The 18,375-nt window shown below is 39.3% G+C and overlaps 1 protein-coding gene across 1 annotated transcript in view; it reads left to right on the top strand.

Moving 5' to 3' along the window:
- Positions 1 to 18,375, top strand: part of RNF144A (ring finger protein 144A) — a 45,459-nt gene that overhangs the window by 4,079 nt on the left and 23,005 nt on the right. The window contains exon 2 of the mRNA XM_005420303.3: positions 16,076 to 16,221. Within this exon, the coding sequence (XP_005420360.1) occupies positions 16,087 to 16,221 (135 nt within the window). The 5' untranslated portion in view covers positions 16,076 to 16,086. The remainder of the gene's footprint in view (positions 1 to 16,075; positions 16,222 to 18,375) is intronic.

Here is an 18,375-nt window from a genome sequence, read left to right as displayed (position 1 = left end):
GAAAGAGGCAAAAATCAAGACACTTGTCTGCTGTTGTGTATTTTGACCTTTATAACGTTAAGTAACCACTGCACACCTTGCAGCAATTTTTTTGTCTTATGCAACAGAATCTTGTTGCTGCATAACAGTCGGTTCCTAAGCTTTCACAAGCTTTCTTCCACTTTTTCTATTTTTTTAATGCAATGTATACAACTCCATTACAGCAGTACTTGAGAAATTTTCTTGTCCCTAGATTCAGACATTACAGTGGAGCCTCTAATTTTCTCTGAACAGTTTTTCATTCTCCTGGTAAGGTATTGATCCTAACAAGAATTGATAGCTCTTTCTGGTGTTCGTGTCATGTCAGTATTACTAAATCTTCCTCCCATCCCTAGTAGTTACAAATTCATCTCTTCCTGTTTTCTTCTGGCTTGCATTTTGCATGTCTCAATCCAGTTTCAATTTTCTAAAAAATTTGCTGGTTGGCTTGAAGTAACACTGCAGAATAAGGACTGCCAATGGGAATGAAACTGCTAGAGAAATCTGGATCTCAGAAAGGGAAGCTTCCCACTTCATCCTTTTCTGTCATGGTAGAAGGCTGATTTACAGCTTTCCATATCATTCAGCAGTCCTTTTAATGTTTCTGTTATAAATTGAGGTGCTGGTTGCCATTTCTGTCAAGCCTTGAGCTCAGGGCTGGGGAGGAAGCAGGTTGGTGGCTGGTCTGTCAGGCATAAGCTGCGCAAGCAAGCTGGTTTTCTCAGGGGGTATGGAAAGAACTTCTCCAAACACTTGGGAGCCCTCTCAAACCTCAGCACTTTCTGTTCCAAGCCCAACAGCTACTTTTCAACACTGCTTTCTTTAACCAAACAGCAAAGCCAGTCTCCACAGAAGAGAGCATTTCATTTTGAGTGTTAGTAGGGAAGGCAGGAGAGAGCACAAACTGTCTGTGTCACAGGATAATTATATTGTCTTGTGCACTACATACCACTTTGCCTGCTTTTTCCATCTGCTAACTCTCTAACCACTGTTGTCTTTGCAAGAAGCCAGACCTCCTGGTTATTTCAGGTCACCAGCAGATATTGTAGCATCTTCTTCAAGCCAGCTCAGGTGATTCAGATCTGTGGTTAGAAGTTAAGCTCAGTTTGTTGCCCAGTATTAAAGTGTTGTGCCCACGTATGAGAGCCTGTATTGCTGTTCAGTACCTGGGCGAAGGAGTCTCTGCCCAGCACAATGAATTCTTACTCTAGTGCCATTTATCTGTGTCCATATTCATTCCTTTTATAGTCCTTCAATTTTTTTATACTTCTTTATTAGCTATTTTTACAAATGGTTGGTTACTTTTATTAGTTTTTAACAACCACATGGTTAGAAGCCCCATGTGTTCAGCTTTTGCTTAATATGTTTTAAATCTAATATTTGGATGACTCCTGGTCTACATATCCTTTTCATTTTCACTGTCTCCCATGGGCCTTCTTTAGTGGGGTTTGGGGTTTTTGTTCTTTTCAAGTGCAGATAGATTATGAATGTGCTGGTAGTTACTGACCTAGTTGTTTTGTCAGTCATATTCCCAAACTCCCTATTAACTCAACTGCATGACTTCAGCCGTTAGACTTCATGGGGTTAGAGTTTATGTAGCACTGCCTTGGCTTACAGTTGATTCCCTATGTCTGATGCTAAATCCTCCCTATTCCCCATCTAGAACAGAGTTTGTTGTGGCTGAAAAAAACCCTGAATTTATTCTGTTGCATTATAGGCTCTTCCTACACTGCTCTGCTCTAGCCTTTCCCAGCACAGTGAGTTCTGAAGGCCACCAAGCGCCTTGGTTCAAGTGGAGATGCTCTTGCTCCCATCTGTGCTCACCAGCATAAAGGAGATACACTGCTTTGTGTCTCATCGTCTTGAAGGAATGGCTTGTTCCAGCTCTTTTGGTGAAGCAGCAGCCAGCTCCTGTGCTCTTCTCTCTTGTTTGTTTTTTTAAAGTAGCACTGCTTTGCTCTTGCATCTATTTAATTGGTTTCCTGCTGGAAAGAAACTCAAGGGCTGCCTGTGCCAATTAACTAGGACAAAATACTGTTAGCAGACAATGTAGGATTTACCCAAGGATTTCAGAAAAGAAATGTGGGCTACCTTTGATGGTTCAACAGTTGTTCTGTTCAAAGAACAGTTGTTCTTTGGTGGTGGGCTGTTGTCGTTAAACATGCAACATGTTCCAGGTTTAGTTCCTTCCTGAAAGCTTTTTTTTTAATGCATAGTTTTAATATTGACAAACTATTTAATCCCAATAGTATGTCAAATTTTTAAGTCCTAGTCAAGCATTTACTGTCTTTGGTCAAAAAAACCAAACACCAACAAAACCTAGAGAATGACTTAAGGCCTGTTAAACAGGTCAGTCATGTGGTAGACTATATTTAGGAACATTAATAGCCATATTTAAAATGAAATTTCTATTATTGGCCTCTTAGATTGCTAGGTGCAATAACTTCAGCCAAGAAAGAGCAGTCAGATTGAGTTTGTTGCTAGGAATATCTAAAAACCAACCACAAAACCTAATTTTAAACAGTGGATTGTAATCCATGTCATTTGGTTTAGAACCCCTTCAGCAATTCTTCCCTAAATGTCTATTTTAAACCAGTCTTTTAGACCTCTGGCTGTTTTTTCACAATGTCCTGAACATAAAACACTTCGACCATTAAAGTAAATAGGAAAAAGTAACAACTAAAGAACTTTAAAAATATATATTTTTTTAGTACATTGGATTCCCTTTAAATAGAGAGGTATGTTTGAAGAGGTGGGCGGTGGTGTGTGTGCCATGTTACTTGGTTGGGACCATAATGAACAACCTCATCTGTGATCTTCCCAGCAGCTGGAAAGAGGGCAGGCTTCTGTGGTTTGTGTCTTGTTTGATTTGGGACAGCATGAGTTGAACTTGGAAAGTTTCCTACTATCTGAAATGTACACTTGACCTCTGGGAAGTGTAGAATATCTTTGCCTACCACTTTAAAATTCAGTCTTTTAATAATAACTTTTTAAGAAAAATAGCCTTTTTTTTTCTTTATTCCTTATTTCAGTGTTAACTTGACTTGATTGGTCTACTTTTTTTGGACTGTATACAAAGGGATGGAAGCTACAGGAATCAGAACTGCTTGGACAAATACTGTATCAGGATGCTTCCTGATGCCCAAACAAAAAAAAATGGTTGCTCACTAAATTCAGCTACTCATGTTTTCTGAGGCAGAGAATTTAGTACCAAGGCTATTACTATTAGTTGAATTGTCTTACAGCTTGTTTGTATTGATGTAAACTTCTGTAACTTCTGGCCCACTGCAGTGTGCGCCATGCAAACATTAGAGAATCTTTTCCCCAGAGGAATTTGCAGTTATTTCTGTTAATAAACTTGTTTGGGACTGTTCTGAGCACCTATATGAATATATGTCAATGTCCTGAAAAGGTTTTTTGCAGACATAACCAATGTCCAAGGTAAAAGGCTTGACACAGTTATTTTACATAAGGAGAAACGTGTTTTCAAAGAACTCTTAGCCTTTTCCTGGGTTTTGTTTTTGTGGGATAAACTTTAGTTACCTTTTTAGTTACTTTTTTGGTAATGGACAGACTGATCATTTTTACCTCTGGAAGGAGCTCATTTTATGAAGTGGCTTAGGGAAAATATTGTGCATGTAAATGCTTTTAAAATATAAGTATCACTGCTTTATTTTATTTCCTTCTTTAGGAAATAAGATTACTTAATTCTGATAATTTCACTTCTTCTAAAAACCATCAGGACTCACTGAAAAGCTCTTTGTTTACTTTTTTGTTTTTAAAGCTTTTTTTTGTAAACCCTTAGAATAATAACCACAAGGTTAAGCTGCACTAAAAATGCTTTTGTCCTTGCCAGAATAAGTCTATGCGAATTTCAGTCTCTTTATGCAGCAAATCAGATCTCTCTGCTGGGAAACTGAAGAGCAAGTAGGTGTTTTCCATCTGTGTGCCCAGTGTGCTTTCTGCTAGTAAGCAGGTCAGCATTATGACCCACAAGATGTGTAGTGGGGACTGTGTTTCAGCATCCTTCCTGCCCATGTGCAGGAGCATGTAAAAGTTACAGATTGAGCAAGATGTGGGTGGTTTGTACAGATACAAAACCCAAAAGTGCTCCAGTAGATGTTCAGCATGGGGTGTATCCTGAACACCAGGACTGGCTATCAGTTGCAACATCTGTGTTAATTTGGGGAAGGGGTTAATATGGTATAGGAGTGCTAGGAGATGATGCAAAACAATAGCAAGCAATTCCTCTCTTGAGTAGGCTGTCACATGCACTGCATACCAAATCTACAGCAAAGTACTCTCGTGTACTAGGTATTAATGCCTGCGCCATTGGTACCTGAGGTGTTCCCTCTTTAACAGGATGAATTATGGGAGTATGTAGAAGATGTAAGGGATTGTCTTAAGTACCTTCAGCTTTCTCTTCATAGCAATACAGTGCTATGTAGTGCTAGGCTACACTAATACACAGATGCCATGCTAAGGTACCATACTTTTTTATTTATATTTTTATTGCAATTCAAATTGATTTTGCTAACTTGATGTTAGAAAAGCTTTATTTAACTGATTTTTTGATAGCTTATTCTATTGGTATATTCCTAGAATAACTTTTGACATCTCTTCTGTTTGTGTAACTCAAAAGCCAAGTCTCTTCTGTAATAGTAAAGGTTTAAAATCCCAAAGATTGAAATAAGAGTGGGTCAAGCTGGAAGGGACTGCAGTAGATCATACAGTCCAACCTCCCTGCTCAAACAGGGTCATCCTGCAACACATGGCACAGATTTGTGTTCAGACAGTTACTGAATTTCTCCAGGTTTCTCTGGAAAACCTGTTCCTGTGCAGTTATCTCCACAACAAAGAAGTTCTTCCTCATATTCAGGTGGAACTTTCTGTGTGTCAGTTTCTGCCTACTGCCTCTTAAATTAGTCCTACTGATTAATTTATTTAGTAAAGTGATTTGCTGCTGTAGAGCTTTCAGAAGCTTGTTCTTAACATTTTGTTGTAAATGAGGAAGGAAACTATAGTTCAAGTGCCAAAATTTAATTTTTGATCTTAATTTGCTACAATTATTCATTAGTAAAAGGAGAAAACTAAATGTAAACTAGAAGTAATAAACCAGAGACCAACGCCTATTGACTTTTGAGCTGTCCTCACGTGTAGAAAGTGGTACAGAGGAAATCACAATAGAATTTCTCTGCATATGTTTCCAAAATCAAGAGGTCTGTAACTTACTGTATTTGTTACCTAGACAAGGGGAGCCCTGACGGGAGCCTTTCCATCACTGTGGTGATTCTGTGCTCTTTTTTCCTTCCCTGTTATGCTTTCAGTTATCTCTATGTGCCCTCAGTACTTCAGTCTTTGGTTTTGGTATCTCTGCTTGTGTGGTTGCAGAGGCATTAGGCACGGTCTCTGCCATGTGCTGCTGCTTTCTGCAGTAAATGAGGGCTCTATATGTGTATTGTACTGCAAATGTTGTTTTAAGATAGGGAGGGAGGAGCTGGAAGCATTACTGTGCAACAGTAATATTACTGTGAAGAATTAGGGCTGGGGCTGATGTTGAGGCTAATTTATTATACCCCTGAGAGTACTGTTACATGCTGATTCTCTGCAGAGGGAGAAGTGCAGGAAAACATGTACTCAGGCAGCTAATGCACTGCTCATCCCCCCCATCCTCTGCTCAGCCCATGTGGTTGGTAGGTACCATCTGAGGTGTCTGTGTGACTAAGCTGCATGAGCTGTTCAGATCTGCAGTAAGTTTGGGACAGAAGAGGTTATCAGTTGTTCCTTATAACTCTTATGTTCTAATCATCAGATTCTTTTTTTTTTTCTGCATGCAAACTTAGTGGTTCACACTGACATAAGAACTTTCCCTTGAATGTTTTTGTTGAGGCTCTTGCAAGGCCTGTGCTAAATGACTTGACCAGACCATCATTTAGAAGAGAGAGAAACTAAGCATCTGTCCCTAATCCAAGCACTGTTGTATATTAAACATCTGTCTTTAAGTTTCCTGGCCAATGTGAGTGACATATCTGTGCACAGGCATGTGCTGGCTGTCATACAAAGACGTGGAGACACATAGTTGGAATTCTGGATATGCAAGATAAAACTTGGAAACAAACACCACTTTTTTTCATCAAGGTGGCATGGCTGAGATAGTAACATAGACCAACATATAATTAAATTTTGTAGCACTGTGCTTGCCCCTTTGCCAGAGAGGAAAGGAGCAGCCAGTTGCCTAGTAGGACAGTGAGAGTGAAGAACTGGATTGGGCTACAGATGATATGATGGGAAGAGGGCAGGCTCCTTCGAGCAGGAGGAAATTGGAACAACAGGGGTTAAAAAGACAACTTCTAGGGGGATGCTGGGGAATAATCGATTGGATTTGAATTGTGCAGAAAGAGAGATTTGAATCCAGAGGCATCAAGTGTATCAGGCTAGAGATTTGTTGTAACGTGTCCTAGCTGATAGTTGTAATTTTTGTCATGTAAAGTATCAGAATATATGAATAATGATAAAAATATTTTGTTCTCTTATCTATTTTTAAATTTAGGACTAAGTAAGAAAAACAATGAGTAGCAGCTAGTGTTGATCAGACTAAATCCTGTCTGCAGGAAGTACTGAGCAGGCTATATCAATTTTTTCAGTGTTCGTGGTAGTGGGAGGGGTATATGTACTGATATATAATTCAGACCACTGCATAGCTCAAGTCATTTGGTTATTATTAGGGGACAGAATTCTTACAGAAACATGTGTGGTGGTTTTTTTGGTTTTTTTTTTTCCTGTTTGTGTGGGTTTTTTCCCCTTGACCGAGGTGCCTGGTATTAGAAACACTGTCTTCCTCTGAAGGTCTTCAGAATCACTTTCCTTCCTCTCTCTGAATAAGTAGTGTAGGCAGTTATCTGAAAATCTGCTTCTTTAGGCACCAGCAGCAGCATAACTATCTTGGGCAGTCTAAATCCCATCCTAAGTTTTTCCTTATGCTTAGTCCTGTGTGTCACACCAGCATGGGGAATGAGTGTGTATACCGTGTCATCTAATTCACAGGGTGAAACAGTATGACACAAGCTGGTGGTTTGGAAGAGAAGCTGTCTGACTTCTCACTAGAGTTGCTGGTTTTAGGAATAGTTTTGGAAAAAGTAAAAGTAACTTTCCATGTGATTGTAATGAGTGCACAAAACACATCTATAAAAATTTACTCTATGAGGACTTTTCCTGTGTTTTGGCAGTACATTCTTTCTACTCTTATTGATTAAATGTGCTCTCTTGGTTCTTCTCCCTCTTGTGGAAGATAACTCTTCAGAGCAAGGGAAACCTTTAATCTCTGAGGGGTAGATGTGGGACATGAGACCAGGAACTTGTCCATACTGAGAGCTGTGGAAGATGCTGTCTCTTACCAATACCTACCTACCTGAAATTTTGTGGTTGTTACTGAGTCAAAGGAACAAAGAGCTACAGGGAAGTTAACCATACTTCACCCCACTCTGATGCTTTCAGCCAGCAGCATATCTGCTTTGCATTTCAGGTCTAGCATAGGAAGGGACAGTGCTTGGATATGTGCTGCCTTACAGCTAGTGCAGGAGCTGTTGTTCAAACCTGAGCTCCACTGTTAGTATGCAAGTGACACCTTGAGAGCGTTTGTGGTGGGTCTTTCAATCCCATGTACTCATCTGAGGCTTGTGAAGCACAATGGAGATACAGCATGCCTTAAGCAGGCATTTTGTCATAGTTGCAAGTAGAAGAACAGTTTTGATTTCCTTTTGAGAGGTGGTCCAAGTGTCTCAGTCAGAACTAGGGCTCCATTCCCCTTGCTCATATTTTCAGTTTCACAATAACTTTGCATAGCTTTAAATGTGGTTTCTAGCTTGAAGTCTCTAAGGCTTTTCTCTTTCCCCCCAGGAAGAAAGCTCTTACAGAGCTCAAACTTGGTGTTATTTGGACTTCATGTAAACATGGGTTTACTTTTCTGGGAGAGTCAGCTGTGGAGAAGGAAAAAGCTTGTGGTATGTCAGAGCTTCAAACTGCTCCTTACTGATTTATTGCTTGTGTGGAGACAGCCCAGAGTGCATTAATTCATCAATTCTTGTAAGCAGAGGGGAGGGAAAGAATTGGAGGAAAGAAGAAAGGGGGTGGAGGGGAAAAGAGTTGGGGAAGAGGAAATAAAAACATGGGGAAATATAAGGGATGGGAGGAAAGACATAGCAAAGCAATTGATTTTGAGTGGGTGGTCTAGGGATTTCTGGAAAATAATAAAATGCTTCCCTAGAAAGCAGTGGAATTGTCTGTGCCCTTCTTATTACTGCGGCCTTTACAAGCTAGGACACTATTTGGTCTCAAGTCACTTCTGACTGCCAGATTACACTGTGGGGTTGTTGCAGCTGTGCTTAGGTTACAACTGACTTTAAGATCAGTCTGCTTTAGGTTGGCTTCATCTTGGCTCACTTTAAGACCTATTCTGTGTGCAGCTAATGTTCCCTTCTCTAAAATACTCAGAGCTTAAACATTTTGTCTGTTAGTGATTTAACCTGTGACCTCCCTCACCTTCGTATATATTTTGTATATTATATTTTATACACCTGTAGCTATACAGTAATTCACATATGGTGCCTTGGTATTTGCCTCAGTATTCAAAGGCAGTGGTTCACTGCAGTGAGGCTTCGGAAGTCTCTAATAAGTATCTAATAGGTTGATGACTCTTAAAGCAAGAAAATGAGATGGGCAGGCTTGTTCTCTCCAGACTAAAACATATTGCACTCGTGCCAATTTTAGATCCAGTTGCAAAACCAGTTCTACAGTGTCCAGACCTTTCTCCCATATTATACAGGATGGAGTTTTCCCATCCAGCAGAGATGAGGAGGCTTTAAAATGTGTATCATCTTGACTTCACTGTTTCAAATTATCTTAAGCCTTGTGCCTCTGGCTGCTGAGAGGGCTCTGAGGTGTGCAGAGGATCTAGGACTCCAGTACTGGGAAATGGCATAATGCAAGGGCTTCCCAGCTTTTGCCTGAGGTCATCTGCTGCTCCAATGCTTTTATAATCTCTTAGATAACAAACATTGATTAGACACATGAATTCTGAGCAATGTTCTTTAGTAGTTACACACCTGTCCTTTTGTTTGTGTCATCTTTTGGGAATATTGAATGTTTGGGTCATATTGCAGAGGGATTCCATTTCAATTGTTATTTTACTCTGTACAGAACTACACTACTGAGATGAGCTGGGAAGTTGATCTATTTCAGCTATTTTCTCAAGATTTCTCCTGTCTTTCCTATGTTTTCAACTGTTTTACTTATTATACCACTTTCCTTTCTATTATATTTATTTTTTCTTACCTTTGACTCTTCCAGTTCTTTCCCTTCTGCCTGTTTGCTTTTCCCATTTACAGTTTCTTTCAGATAAAATTAAGTGATTTTCTTTTTTTCTTTGAAATGTTTTCACCCTTGCCTACAGGATCTGAATAAGAGCCTCACCCAGTTTATTTCAGGTTGCTGCTGTTTGGCAGTGCTACAAGAAGCCACAGTGGCACCAGTGCTGGTGACAAACATAGGAAAATGCAAGGTCAGGAAAGTCTTTGGCTCTGTCACATTCACTGATTGTATTTTTTGGAATATGTGCAAGGATCTAGCTCTCTGGGGCACTTCTGCATGGACAGCTTATGGCATGTCTATTTGTAGTATTCTTTTGAAGGAGGAGTTTTAACAATCTCTTGTTTTCTGTATTTGTCGCAATAATATCTTTTCCTCTCTACCCACCCATGTATTTGATAGGCAATATTCTCATATCCATAGATCTAGAAACTGTCCGTTGCTTTTCTAATCTTAACATCTTTTATGGTCTGTGCAGTAATCAAACTCCATTGTCTAAGGTTTTGGCAGGGGTGGTTGCTGTATATAATATTCTAATTTCCCTAGAAAACAAATAAGAAAAAATTTACCCAGATATTTAGCAAAGAAAATGGTGTAAGTTTTTTTTCTTCTTTTAACATGCCCTAAAAGTGATTTGTCCCTGAAGCAATCCACTAGATTTATTCTGTTTTGCACTCAATGTTACTGTTCAGATACCATTTGTCAGTGCAAAGACACATTCTTTCTTTTTTTCTTGGCATTGGAATGTTTCCATTTAATCTTTATTTATACACTATATCTGTACACATATATACATATATGTGTGTGTGTATATGATACATATATAAATATTTAAAATACAGGATTTTATCAGTCAGGGAGGTAAAGCAAAGAAACATAGTGGCTACTCATGAGTGGACTAAAGTCCTTCGAATAATTGTTTCAACTGAAAGTAAGATTTTGTTTTGCATGTGCTTTATTGTCTGGTAGACTGCAGTTGTTGATAGTGTTCTAAAGCTTTTATACATGGTCTTTTATATCTTCTGGGCTTGGGCCTTGGAATAGCTTGAAGATAAGAATCTGGAGAGGTTGAAATTTGTGGTTAGTCTGTGTAGGGACTTAAAGGCTAGGTCTGAAGAGCTCACAATAGACAAAGCTGATATGACTTTCTGCACTACTCTAAGTTGAAGTTTCATACATGTAGAAAAGTTATGCCTATAAATAGCAGCCTCTTATACTGCTGGAATAAAGAATGTGGCTTTAGTGGGATTGTCTGGAATTCAAAGGATGATACCTATCTGCCGGACTTGTGCAGTTGATTGTGGATCAGATTTATGAATGAGTTTGGAGACTTAGGTAGGCATTTGACAGGTTGACAGGATTTAAGAATGTAAGGAAGGCAGGCATCAAAACTCTGAAGTTAGTAATCCCTAAACATCCATGTAAATCAGTCTTGTGTCAGTGTGACTGACACCTGTCAGAGAGGGTTATTCTGCTTTACCAGGCAGTTCTGTGAAGATGAAGACTTGGAGACACAGCTACTGCAGTGATAGACGCCAGTAACTAACTGTGACTGATAAGTGAGAGATATGGAGTCTGCCTGCCAGTTTGTTATTGTAAAATCTACCTGGTGGTGGATGTAACAATTATTTTGCTATATAAAGTGACTTTAAAATGACCTTATCTGTGATATAGTTGCATAATAACAACTGGTGCCACCAACACAAAACATTTGCAAAGTGGTCAATTATGTCATGTAGGCTTCTTTCATGTGATCCTTCTGAAGATCTTTGGAAAAGCCTTGGAGCAGTGAAAAATGGCATCAAGTTCTAGCTCTGACAGAGGGGTAGCAAATAATGCAAGCCGCAGGACTGTTGCTGAATGCCCTCAGCCACCTGGATCACGAGGGGTAGTCCCTGCTGCCCTGAGGGTACAGCCCATAGCTGTGGGATCATGTGTGATGAGCCACAGCTGTGGCTGCAGAGGAAGGCTCAAAGTCAAAAATATTGACTTAAAAGAAGTGGTAGGCATTGTCAGTTCCAGAGTGCACTGTAGTAATCTTTCTACAGATGACTGCACTTCAGACATCTGTGGGCTTCTTCCACGTAAGTAAAAATATGTAGTTTTTTGTACGGATTTATATTGTTATAAATATTAGTGGTATAAATGTATAGTATAGAAACATACTTCATACATTAAAAAATCCATACAATTGTACAAACAGATGACTTTATATAGGAGGAAATGCAGTCTGTATTATATACTATTTTAATCTATAAATATTTATCCACAATACTAAAACTGTACTATAGCAGATATCTGATTTCATCTAGTAGCCCGTATTACTTTAATTGGAGTTATTTTGATAAAGAAGGACAAGAAGATTGAGACCAAATTTTAAATACCATTTAAGTCCCTTCCTTTGATTTCTATTTTCATGCTTTTCATCATGTCAATAAATTCAGATTAAGTTAACTCCATAAGGAAGGTGACTTAAGTGTACCTGATTAACTATCTGTCTGGTAGGAGTGGGAACTGAGGCCGTTAATTTAGAAATTAAACTCATCCCTGACCTAAAGCTGAAATTGAGATTCTGCTGAAATCTCTATTTTGAGTCTTGCTTGGTGGAAAAGACCCACCAGCAAGTGTGCTGCATATGACTTCTATTTATCCCTATTTTCTAGTCACTCTTCTCACATAGGCAGTCATGCATCCTAAGTGTTGATGATGCAATTGCAGTTTAAATATACAACGCTGTGAAATACTTGACTAGTGTACAATAAAAAATCATATTGTTGTATGATTTCTTGAATGAATTTTATGAAGAAAGTTGCATTATTTTCTGCTTCCTTAGAAGTTTTCACAGTATTTCTGCTTCACTGTTTTCTGCAACTCTTTGAGGCCTAAAAAGATTTGTTCTATTCAGATGTTATCAGCCACTTGTTCTCACTAGAAAATGTAGTCTGTGTAGGCGGACCAAAAGCCGAGGGATTACTGTTCAGAAATAGTTCATATTCACTTAATTCATTAATTCTTCAGAAATAATGAAAGTTTTCTTTTCTTTCCATGCACATCTCCAGGAGTGCCTAAGAGTCACATTCGTATATATTTTGTTATTACAGTAAGAAGACTTCAGTCCCTTCTCCCTCTTTACGCAGAGGTTCCCTTTCAGTGTAGACATGCACATGATTGAAGAATTAAACAGTCATTAGTCAGGTTGTTAATTATTTATGAAAGACTGCTCTGAACAAACTCTTTCTAAAGCTATTTCCTTCTGACTTCCCATTTGCTTTGGGATGCTTTCCCAGAAAATCACATGCTATCTAACCGTATATCTTACAAATTCAGTGTTACCGTTTTGCTGACCACAGTCAGCAAAAATACATAAATGGGATTGAACTTGACTGCAGTAGAATTGGGAGTTTGAACTGATGACCAACTTCTCTTCTGATTTTCCGTGCCTCTAAGTCTGATTTGGTGTATCTGCTGTCAATATTTGTTTGGACTGAGTTTGGCAAGCAACACAATCTCCAGTGAACTACATATTTAGTGTGCTGGGGTTTGTTGAGCTGTACCTTCACTAGCATTATTTCTTGGGACCTCCTAGTAAATAGCCAAACCATGGGGCAGATTTTTCTACTGGCTGTGTAAATAGTGCTGTCATTCAACACAATGACACACCAAGATGTTTTTCAATATCTTGTTCCTCTAGAAATCCTTTTAGTTACCTTATCTTTCTTGCAATTACTTAGCATTCTTCCTGAGATATTGCACATCACTAGAAGGCATGAGAATGCAATCTGAAGCCATAAGAGGCCACAGTTGTGGAACAATAGGAGTTTTAATCTGGTTTTGAAAGAAGGTGTTTTTCTACTTTTCTCTTACAAGTTTGTGGCTTGGTTTTATGCTTTATTTTTATAAGCTTTTTTAAATGTTGTGATGTAAACAGAGAAGCTTATTATTATTATCCAGTGTGCTGGATGATCATGAAACAAGACGAGTCCATGCATTGAAAAGCTTCATTCTCTGTTCCTTTACAGGGGTACCCAGGAGAGATGATCCAGTGGGGTGTGGAGGTTTTTTGTACAAGCCTTTTTAGGCTAGGTGGCAAATTTCTTGGTCCTTGCTTTAATGGCATCAGTGACATTGTGTCCTCTCCTTGCCCCATAGTGAATGTAAAATTTCTTTATTAAAAGAAGGTGTTTGGCAAGGAGGGGAGAGCAGGAATGGCTCTGCTGCCATTTGAGGCTGAATTCAGATTTTGCTCAGTTATCACCATGGCTGAATTCAGCATGGAATACATGCCAGCTGTATGGGACGGCTGATTTCTGCTGGTCTATTGAAAGCCAACTTGAAAGGCATTTTAATTTGATTGATTCTTGCTTTGCAAAAGAAAAAAGAGGCAAAATATTTGCCAGTGAGGTGTTATTGCAGTATAGTTGTTCTGCAGAAGTGGAATTACCACAGTGATACCAGTAAGCCTCTATTGAATATCCTAGAAAATGAGGCTAAGCCTTGAGGCTGAAAGCTTGATATTTTCCCTTTATTGTCACTTATTGACCCACTCTGAATAGATATATTTCTTTTTCCCGAATTGAACCATGCCATACATTCAGTGAGCTTTAGTCTGAATTGTGTCAGATTCTACATCTTAACTATAAAATTTGCTGAGATTTTGGTCTGCCTGATGTATGCAAGTGCATCCTTAAGGTAATCTGTCCTCTGTTGGTCATTTCCTGATTTCATCTACTTGGAACCATACCCATCAGATATGCAATAGACTAGGCAGGACAAGCAAATAACTAATAGCAGACAGTTCAGATGTATTTGGTCACTACTTCTCAAATACCTCATGAATCTGTGTATGTCAGATAAACCAAAGTTTGGAAGAAGGAATTTGGTTTTGCTAGTAATTTGTGAGTGAAATGAAAAAGTAGTGGTGAAGTATAGAAGCAGTCTAGTAGCCTTAGAAATTATGGGGTTTCATTCACATCACCATGTAGGACTTTCATGTTGAGGTCTCAGAAAAGGCTGCACAGCACAAGTAGTATTTTGTGAGGTGGAGCCATTATTCTTGTGCTGGTCTTTGGGGCTGTTCCATGTTTTTGCTTTGAAACAGTGTTGAGTTGGTTTGTGGGCTTTCAGAGGAAGTGCTCTAGAGCAGCTCTGGAAATGGGGTTACTTAACCTTTATTCTCTCACCCCTTCTCTCTGTTGACTGCACTAGGAAAAAATCTTTTGATTGTACTTATGTACATCATAAAAAGCATCTTCTACTGAATTGGACTGAATGGGAGGGCTGACAAAATCTTCACTTTCTTTCAAAAATGTTGGGGACCTTGGTGGAGTCATGCCTACAATTAATTGAATATCAAAGACTTGGACTTCAAATAAATGTTTGTGAAGTCTGCACATGATTTCTTGGGGGACAAAAAGCACACTTTTCTTGAACATTTGCCTAAATCTAGTCTAGTAAACATTAGTTTGTTGCAGTTCTGGAGGTTTGCAAAGTTCACAGATATGACTTAAAAATTAGCATTTCCTGCAAGGAGTAGTGGAGGCAGAGGGGAAAAAAGGAGGAAAAAAAAGAAAACAAACCCTGAAAAAACTGTAACCATGATCTGAGTAACATAACTGCTGGTGTAATGATGGTAAGGAACCACCTAATTTTGGGAAGGAGAAAGGCATGATAATGTGAACCTTTCAACAGCTTGGGATGTGAATTTTCTATGCTCAGGAGGTCAATGTCACAGTGATAAAACATTACTAGTAAATATGTTGTTAAAATTTGATGTACTCCATAAGTTACCCTAGATGTTTTGGGGGAGTGTGTGGGTTTTTGTTTTGTTTTTCTTCATGTAAAATTCATAAATTAGCTTTTCTCTTTGGGAATACATTTCTTATGTGTGAGATTTTCTTTCTGCTTAGTCAGTTGACAACACACCATCTGGGCCCTGAAGCCTAGGATAAAGATGCTCTGCATGATCCTATCCTATCACTGTCTTGAGGGTGATATATAGGTTATATTAGCCTCTTCTTATAGCTCACTTTGTGCTCTTATTTGCCCCAGATGGTTGTTGTTACAGCAAAGTTGTGCTCTCAGCATATTGAAAGGGTTGGAGGAAATTGCAGGCTAAAACTTGCAGTGTACTCAAAATATTTATTGTTCTTGCTAAAATTAACAGCAAACTGATTGATCTGTCATGCTCCTGGGAACAAAAATATCTGGCTCTGTGAGTTGAAATATCACCATGCTGGAAAAGGGCATAATAAATGCCTGGTTTATGAAAGACCTTTTGAGTCTTGCCTGAGTAGATGAGGTTAAGGAACATCATGAGAAAATTTTAACGTTTGTGAGAGAAAACTTGTAGCTAGTAATGAAAATCACAGGAATTGGAAATGGGATTTTTGTGTTTGTAATGTGTGACAAAAGCCTGTGACCTAAGGGTATTCCTGTTTGCTTTCATGTGTTTAGTGTATTGTGTGTGGGGTTGTTTTTCCTTCTGCTTTCTATATGCCAATTCTATCAGGCAGGGGATGTACAAGGGAATGCAAGTGCTGGCACTGTCAAGTTGACTGTTGCCGGTTAGTGTGGTTGTTGGAAAAAACAAACTCAACAGGCAATATCTGACATTGTGATTTGCGATGGCAGAGATGTACTGACTATCAATATAAGGAAATAATGGAGTATCTTTACTTTTTGTGCTGTTCTTCAGACTGCTCTGCAATGACTACAGCAAGATACAGGCCTACCTGGGACTTGGTACTTGACCCATTAGTGTCCTGTAAGCTCTGCCTTGGTGAATACCCCGTGGAGCAGATGACAACAATAGCACAATGCCAATGCATCTTCTGTACCCTGGTGAGTTTGTGTTCTTTATTAGGCATAAAAAACCAAGACATATGTTTAACTGCAGAAATAGGGTGTTTCTGCTGGGAGGGACTCACTCTGAAGTGATCTTGTGGTGGAAATAAATACTGTTGCTGTGTACTTGACACAAAAGCTATGAAGTAAACCTTTGTTTACCTGCAATTTAAAAAATCCCAATTATTCAGCACTTCAGTATACTGTATCGTTATCTGCTTACCAAGGTTATTCACACTTTCCCTTTTATCTATCAGTGGCTTGGATCTGGGGTGGTTTTGGTGCTCCTTATGTACCTTATAAAAGGCATCTTCTTATTAGTTGGACTGAATGGAAGGGCTGACAAAATCTTCACTTTCAGAAATGTCAGAGACCTTGGTGGAGTCATGCCCACAATTAATTGAATATCAGAGACTACTGGTGGTAGTTTTGTGATTGATTGGGTTTTTGTTGGGTGCTGAGGTGTTTGTTTTAATTTTTTTTTTAACTTTAGAAGAGAATAGAGTCTTTCAGTTGAAAGGGATTGCTCCAACCATGATCTGTGGTCCAACTGCCTGGCCGCTTTCATGGCTCATCAAAAGCTAAAGCATGGTGTTAAAAGGCATTGTCCAAATACCTCATAAACGCTGCTCTAGGAAGCCTGTTCCAATGTTTGGTCACCCTCTTTGTGAAGAAGTGCCTCCTTTTGTCCAGTCTGAACCTTGCCTGGTGCAGCTTTGAACATTCCCATGTGTCTTGTCAATGGATACTAGGGAGAAGAGCTCAGAACCTCCCTTTCTACTTTCCTTCCTCAAGAAGCTTTAGAGAGCAATGAGGTCACCCCTCAGTCTCATTCTCTCCAAACTAGATGAACCTCAGGTTCTCAGCTGCTCCTCACAGGACACTCCTTCCAGCCCTTTCACCAGCTTTGTTGTCCTCTGGAGATGCATCCGAGGACCAGTGAAAAGACACGTTCTTTCTTCTTTTTTTTTCTTGGCATTGGAATGTTTCAGTGTAATCTTTATACGTGTAAAAAGATTACACCACATCCTTAAGTGGTGGGGGCCAGAACTCCACCCAGTGCTGAAGGTGAGGCTGAACTCTGAACACAGTGGGATAATCACCTCTTTTGAGCAGCTGGCGATGCTGGGTTTGGTGATCCCAGGTTGGGCTTTGCCTGCCTAGCTGCTGACTCACATGGAGCTGCTGTCACCCAGCACCCCAGATGCCTTTCTGCAGGGCTGCTCTCCAGCCACTCCTCTCCTGATTCATACTTGTGCCTGGCATTATTCCATACCAGGTGCAGAAACTGGCAATTCAACTTGTTAAATTTCATGCCATTAATAATTTCCCTGCTCCTGTTTATCTAGATCCCTCTGCAAGGCATCTTGCCCCTCAACAGAATCAGCAGCAGTTTCCAGTTTTGTATCATCATCAAATGTGCTAATGGTACATTTGGTTCTTGGGTCCCAACAATTGATAAACACATTGAACACAACTGACACTAGAGCTGAGCTCTGAGGAACAGTGCTGGTGCCAAGCAAATGTAGTTCCATTGACTATGACCTTTGGAGCCCAGTTTTACACTCAGCTCATCTCACAGCTGGACAGCTTGTGCAGAAGGGTGCTGAGAGGGACAGTATTTACTACTTTGAAAAGCTTTACTAAAATCCAGAGAAATGACATCCACTGCCTAATCCTTAATTCCAGGCAGATGACCTTGTCATAGAAGGTTATCAAATTTGTTAAGCAGTCTTTCTCTTTTTGATCCTATGCTGATGGTGCCTGATGATTGCATTGTTCTTTAAATGCCTTTCAATAGTACCAGCATAGCCATGCACACACTTGTAACTAAAGAAGTATTTAATGTATTACAGATTCTAATTTCACTGTATCATAATTACAGTCACAAAACAGGCTTCCATTAGCATATTGTACAAATGCCTACCCAGAATAACAAGAATCTTGTCAGTTAAATACGAAACACTGGGGAACATGTGTAGTATTTGACAAAGAACATCATCATCGCAGTTAATGAATATTGCTAGTTTAGGAACAGAGGAAGCTACTAGTCAGTTTCCACCCCTAATACTGAATTTAAATTAAAATTTTAGTTCATTAAATATTGCAATGGGTGCAGTTACACCAAAAACCTTGTAATGATGGTTCAGC

This window comes from Geospiza fortis, unplaced genomic scaffold (assembly GCF_000277835.1).
Source record: "Geospiza fortis unplaced genomic scaffold, GeoFor_1.0 scaffold81, whole genome shotgun sequence".
Classification (NCBI taxonomy): domain Eukaryota; kingdom Metazoa; phylum Chordata; class Aves; order Passeriformes; family Thraupidae; genus Geospiza; species Geospiza fortis.
This window is presented reverse-complemented; position numbering and strand designations above follow the sequence as displayed.